The 6,738-nt window shown below is 48.8% G+C and overlaps 1 protein-coding gene across 2 annotated transcripts in view; it reads right to left on the reverse strand.

Annotated features, from left to right (window-relative positions):
* The window catches only part of scai (suppressor of cancer cell invasion), a 17,673-nt gene extending 11,241 nt beyond the window's left edge, over nucleotides 1–6,432 (reverse strand). Inside the window, exons 1-8 of one of the 2 annotated variants that reach the window (XM_081613073.1) lie at nucleotides 6,092–6,432; nucleotides 2,808–2,926; nucleotides 1,753–1,848; nucleotides 1,093–1,179; nucleotides 525–623; nucleotides 356–452; nucleotides 177–275; nucleotides 1–96 (exon numbers count right to left, since the gene is read on the reverse strand). The exon at nucleotides 1–96 is cut by the window's left edge and continues 57 nt beyond it. In XM_081613073.1, the coding sequence (XP_081469199.1) occupies nucleotides 1–96; nucleotides 177–275; nucleotides 356–452; nucleotides 525–623; nucleotides 1,093–1,179; nucleotides 1,753–1,848; nucleotides 2,808–2,914 (681 nt within the window). In that variant the 5' untranslated portion in view covers nucleotides 2,915–2,926; nucleotides 6,092–6,432. The remainder of the gene's footprint in view (nucleotides 97–176; nucleotides 276–355; nucleotides 453–524; nucleotides 624–1,092; nucleotides 1,180–1,752; nucleotides 1,849–2,807; nucleotides 2,927–6,091) is intronic. The other variant, XM_081613072.1, reaches the window with a different exon arrangement.
* Nucleotides 6,433–6,738: the final 306 nt, after the last annotated feature.

Below are 6,738 nucleotides of genomic sequence, written 5' to 3' on the forward strand. Positions count from 1 at the left end.
CATGCCCTGCTCCAGCGGGGGGACGCTGCCGTCCTGCAGCCGGTTGCTGGTCACCAGCACCGAGTTGTTGTCGTTCAGAACCACGGCCGGGTCGGCCTGTTCACACGCACACAGAACACAAAGGGTGAACCCGACCGAGCCCGGACGGTCAGAGGCCAGCCGGGGTCGGAGGTTACCTCGATGAAAGCTGCCACTTCCTGCAGGACCAGGTTCCACTCCAGCTGGTCCTCCGTGTTGAAGCGCTGGGTGTAGTCTTCGATCTCCTCCGACAGCTCCTGCAGACGGACCAGAGTTAGAGAACCCGAGAGCGGAACCACAGACCGGGGTCGCACTCTGACACCATCAGCGTCCGGACCTTCACCAGAACTTTGACTAGGTCCATCTTGTTGAGCAGTAAACACACGACGATGTAGCGAGCGTAGTAGCGGAGCTTCTTCACCACCAGCTCAGGCCTGTTAAAGACAGTCCATCAGAGCTACAGCAGACGGGACGCGGCGGACCGGACCGGACCGGCCGGGCCTGACCTGTCCTCCTTGTTGACCTGGTAGTAGTAGGAGCGCTGGCGGATGGCCGAGTAGAAGGAGAAGGCTTCGTTCAGGTAGCTGGTCTCTGAGGTCCGGAGGCTGCAGGAGGAGAAACGTCAACAGCTGATCCGCTAACGCGCTAGCAGCTAGGCTAATTCTTCATTTAGCGCCTTGCTAACCTTGAAATCATTTAGCTTCCCCTACTTTAATTTAACCTAGAACATGAAATGATGTAGAAATTAAATTGGTGAGCGAGGATTGGACTTTCTCCAGGGCAGCTGTGGTGTGAACTGAAGCTAGCGCTTTAGCATTAGCTTCCACTAAATGCTGTGTTGGTGTACTGTTTAGCGTTAGCATAGCCAGCTTTGTAGCCAGCGGTGCTCTGCTGGTTCCCATGGTCGTCTTTGTTCCACTGTCAGACTTTGGGCCATGAACACAACACTGGTTTCATGAAGACGCCCAGTTTACCTCTAGTGGTTATACTGGAAGTAAAGGGTCCAGCCACGGAGCCCTGAGGAACTCCTGGATTCTCCCAACCCGTTCCTGACCGGAGCGTCTCCAGACTCACTAGTAGTGGTAGTAGAGCTGTCCGATCTTGGAGGCAACCTCTCCGATCTGCCATCTCTTCAAGCCGTACCTGGAATCCAGAACCTGCCTGTCGACAAACAAGCAACCCGTGACCTGAGGGAGAGACTGGATCCGACTGGATCCGGCTGGATCCGACTGGATGCGGCTGGATCCGACTGGATCTGGCTGGATGCGGCTGGATGCAGCTGGATGCGGCTGGATCCGACTGGATCCGACTGGATGCAGCTGGATCCGACTGGATGCGGCTGGATCCGGCTGGATCCGACTGGATCCGACTGGATGCAGCCGGATGCGGCTGGATCCGACTGGATCCGACTGGATGCAGCTGGATCCGACTGGATGCGGCTGGATCCGGCTGGATCCGACTGGATCCGACTGGATGCAGCCGGATGCGGCTGGAGGCAGCTGGATCCGACTGGATGCGGCTGGAGGCAGCTGGATCCGACTGGATGCAGCTGGATCCGACTGGATGCAGCCGGATGCGGCTGGATCCGACTGGATGCAGCTGGATGCGGCTGGATCCGGCTGGATCCGACTGGATCCGGCTGGATCCGACTGGATGCGGCTGGATGCGGCTGGATCCGACTGCATCCCTGAACCAGCCCAGCTGCAGCGGCTCCTCCAGGTGAGGCCGACTCACCTGTGCTGCTGCTGGAACTTCCACAGCTTGGTGTAGACGTCGAAGGTCCGGCCGAAGTACGACTGCCACTGCTTGTGTCCGTACTGAGGAAGGTCTCTGCAGCCGGGAGGAAGAGGAGGAGCGACAACGTCTGAGTCAAACCACATGAGGAGCAGGTAGGGAACGACTTAGGGAACGGCGTAGGGAACGACTTAGGGAACAACGTAGGGAACGATGTAGGGAACAACGTAGGGAACGATGTAGGGAACGGCTTAGGGAACGGCGTAGGGAACGATGTAGGGAACAACGTAGGGAAGGGAGTAGGGAACGATGTAGGGAACAACGTAGGGAACGATGTAGGGAACAACGTAGGGAACGATGTAGGGAACGGCGTAGGGAACGGCGTAGGGAACGATGTAGGGAACAACGTAGGGAACGGCGTAGGGAACGGCGTAGGGAACGATGTAGGGAACAACGTAGGGAACGGCGTAGGGAACGATGTAGGGAACAACGTAGGGAACGGCGTAGGGAACGATGTAGGGAACAACGTAGGGAACGATGTAGGGAACAACGTAGGGAAGGGAGTAGGGAACGATGTAGGGAACAACGTAGGGAAGGGAGTAGGGAACGATGTAGGGAACGGCGTAGGGAACGGCGTAGGGAACGCTGCAGCGTCCTCATGCGGTTCTGTCGGATCTTGGTTCCCTCAGGTCCAGAATAAACTAAGTTCCCACTTTATGGGAAGGGAACGGGAGCAGGCGGCGCCAGGCTGCCAGGATTCAGATCGGAGCGCCGCAGCTCCTCTCTCCACTCCGGAGGGAATCCTACTCCACTTTCCGCTGCGGCTCATTGACGTTTCTGCTCAGCTCCCTGGAGGCCGAGGTCTGGACTTTAACTAGGCCATTGTGTCCCCTGTGTGTGGGGGCTGGTGGTTCTGTTGGTGACCCGGTTTGGCCCAAACCCCAGAGGGACTCCAGCGTCCTGACGCCATCTTGTTTCATTTCTAATCCCGTCGGTCGGCTGATTGGCTCCTCCGTCCTGCAGCAGCCAATCAGCAGCCGGGACGCTGGACGTACCTGAGCCCATTGAACAGCTGCTTGGACTTGTCCAGCAGGTAGCAGAAGTCGGTGACGGTTTTCCGCTCTCCCAGAGGAATGTCGTCCTCGGCCTCGGCTCCCGTCATGACGCTTCACACCTGGGAAGCAGGAACGTTTCAGGACAGAGTCCAGATCGGATCACCACCCTGACCACAAGTCAGACGATTTTATGGATCCTGAACTTATTCTTTTTAGATTCTTTTCTCATGTTTCATCAAACTTTCAATATTTACTCTATTGATCGCAGCGTGAAAACGAAACAAAATGACTGAAACATCAAATGAGCCAGACATTTATAATAATTATTAATAAACACCAGGAATCGCTGCGGTAATAAGCAGGTCGCATGTCAACCTGCCGCCGTGTCTCCAGGTGTCCTAGTTAAATCACGTGGCGCCGTTTTTAGGCCGACCCAGATTCCCTCCAATCAGGCCAGGAGGACTGGACCAGAACTTTGAAACGGTTCTGATGTCGCTCTACAGAGACCGGATCAGAGCCGGAACCGGAACTGGAACCGGAATCAAAACCAGAACCGGAACTGGAACCGGAACCAGAACCAGAACCGGAACTGGAACCGGAACCAGAACCAGAACCGGAACTGGAACCAGAACCAGAATCAGAACCGGAACCAGAACCAGTTCTCCATCCGACCCTGAAGAGGCAGAGCAGCATCTAGATCCTTCAACATGTCAGGATGAATCTCATCCAGTCTGGTGCCACTGGGAGGACTAGAGTTGACCTTAAGTTGACCTTGAGTTGACCTTAAGGTGACCTTTCCCCCAGTCCTCTGACCCGCCTTCTTTTCTTCTCTCCAACATCCTGGGACAAAATCTTCCTCACATCATAAATAACCGTTTCCATATTTTAGTCATAAATGATACTGAATACTAAGCATGTAGCATAGCTATGCTAATGCTAGCATGCTAACCATGTAACATAGCTATGCTAATGCTAGCATGCTAACCATGCTACCATTAGCATTGTTAGCTACTTTTTTGGAAGCAAAATGAATGAACGTAGCTGAACATAGACAACATCCGTAGCCTACAGGCTACTTGTTAACAAGCTTAAGGTGCTGTATTGATATTAGCTAGTCATCTTTTAGCTAACATTAGCTAGCCATCTTTTAGCTAACATTAGCTAGTCATCGTTTAGCTAACATTAGCTAGTCATCTTTTAGCTAACATTAGCTAGTCATCTTTTAGCTAACATTAGCTAGTCATCTTTTAGCTAACATTAGCTAGCCATCTTTTAGCTAACATTAGCTAGTCATCTTTTAGCTAACATTAGCTAGTCATCTTTTAGCTAACATTAGCTAGTCATCTTTTAGCTAACATTAGCTAGTCATCTTTTAGCTAACATTAGCTAGTCATCTTTTAGCTAACATTAGCTAGTCATCTTTTAGCTAACATTAGATAGCCATCTTTTAGCTAACATTAGCTAGCCATCTTTTAGCTAACATTAGCTAGTCATCTTTTAGCTAACATTAGCTAGCCATCTTTTAGCTAACATTAGCTAGTCAACTTTTAGCTAACATTAGCTAGTCATCTTTTAGCTAACATTAGCTAGCCATCTTTTAGCTAACATTAGCTAGTCATCTTTTAGCTAACATTACCTAGTCATCTTTTAGCTAACATTACCTAGTCATCTTTTAGCTAACATTAGCTAGCCATCTTTTAGCTAACTTTACCTGCATCCAGCAGCTTTACTCAACTCAGTCGGTTAGTTTGGGGAAAAAACTGTGAAAAGTTCTTTGCGTTTTGCTGCCATGATTCTAACACACCTGAGCAGCAGCAGCTGCTTCTCCTTCTCCTTCACAGGTGTAAACCCAGCGTCGTAGCGCTCATGTTGCGTTTAAAGGCGGCTCGGAAAACCAGGTTACCACGTGTTAACAACGGATTAAACAGTTTTAACAGCTGATAAAAGTGACAGAGGACACAGATATGGGAAGGTTGGAAGTTTCTACAGTATCAAACAGAGAGTTGGTCATTCTAAGGTAAAAACCCAGCGCATACAGCGTTCAGGGTTTGTTTTTTGTTGTTTTTTCCCGCGCCCCCCCCCTGCAATGGCACGACGCCCCCTCTAGGGGTCGCGCCCCACAGTTTGGGAACCTCTGGTTTATAGTATAAAAACTCTTAAAAAAGACATTTCTGAAATAACATCATTCACAGATGAATAAATGAGCCAAAAATGTACAAATAGCAAACATTTAGCAATAAAGATAAAATAATTTTACCCAGTTTTCACCTGATGATCTGCAAAATAAATATCTTATTAATCACCTTTAGCTTCCAGTTATCAATCAGTTAAACTTTCACTAAAGGAATCCTCTTATTGCTTGTTGATTTTCAGAATTAAAACTAAATTCAAATTTTTTTTTTTTTTAGTGTATTTATAATATTGTATAAAAGACTTAAACCTGCATATTTATCAGATTAACTGAAACGATCTACACAGTCTGGTTCTATAAGTGATTCTAGAGCAGCTTCCTCTCCCCAGCGCCAGTTCATCAGTCAGAGGCTTCTGAAGACGCACTGCGACACAGACAGCTACAGGAGCTGCTGCATATCTACCGCAGGTCCAAATTAATTAAACTGGACATAAAGAAACAAACATCCAGATGTCTAAATTGATCTACCGTAAACACAGATCCATTAAAACACAGATTCATATTCAGAAAACCTTTCATACGTCACCGTGACGTCACTACCCGACGGTCCGACCACTAATCGATCAGCATCAACAGGTGACGTGAATGTGGCGTCACGCTGCAAGGCATCATGGGAAGATGTACAAACTATCGGTAATAATTGGCCATCAGCCACGACAGCGGAACTGATATCGGGTATCAGTATCGGCCCGGCATCGGTACGTCCCAGCTGATTATTGATTATTTAAAACGGTTTGAACTTTATTTTACCAATTTTAAATTCTTTCCTCTGTTTTACTTTTATTTTGTCAAATTCCTGAATTGATTTATGTCAAAAAACGATAAAAAAAAAAAAAAAAACTTATTTATTTAAATCATTATTTTAGGAAGGTGAAAATTTGCATAGTGTATTTATTACCTAAAGGTTAAAGGTCATCATCCACACGCTAAACTCTAAAGATTTTTACGCTTTTTAAATAATTTCCTCGTTTTGTTTAGTGAAAGTTGGAGAGAATCAGACAAAATTCAAACGGTTCCCGTCCGGACCGGAACGTTCCGGAGGTTCGGTGGGAGTCGGAACATCTGGACCCGCTCGGGCCGGTTCCCGTCTCACCTCTGCAGCCGAAGATGAGGATGGGGACGGCGGTGAAGAACCGCGGCGGAGGTGGAGATGCTCCTGGTCTCGGATGTGTCCGGAAAAGCCCCGAGCCGCTCCGTGTGCGAAGCCCGGACTCACTAACATCCCACTGGGTCGCAGATCCCGGCCGGAACCGCCTGGAGCCACCGGCAGGAGCCGTCTGTCACCGCCGAGAGAGAGGCTCTGGGAGCGGGGGAGGAATCCGGAGGACGGCCGCTGCTCTGCGGCTCCGCTGCTAGCTGCTTCCGGGTCAGGCCCTCCACAATAAGAGCCTCACACGCACAAAGGTTCTTTTTGACGCCGGACCTGAAGGAACCAGCAGATGTTGAAGCTCGGCTTCAGTAGGACGCAGGTTCTTTTCGACCCATTGGGTTTGGTTCTGGTTCCGCTTGACTGGACTTTATATATTTGGATGCTAAGTGACAAAACACAAACATATTTATATCATTTCAACAATTAAACATCAGATTTTTACAAATTACACAGATGAGCCTAAATAAAATTAAAAAAAAAACGATTTAATCTCAAACTTTAGAGCTAATTTAATATAAAGTCTGCTTTTTAAACGCTGTTTTGAGGTAATTTATTCCATCTTTGAAATGCTTTTTATTTAAAATGTGTCT

The sequence above is a fragment of the Poecilia reticulata genome, chromosome 12 (assembly GCF_904066995.2).
Source record: "Poecilia reticulata chromosome 12, P_reticulata-male-v2, whole genome shotgun sequence".
In the NCBI taxonomy this organism is placed as follows: Eukaryota; Metazoa; Chordata; class Actinopteri; order Cyprinodontiformes; family Poeciliidae; genus Poecilia; species Poecilia reticulata.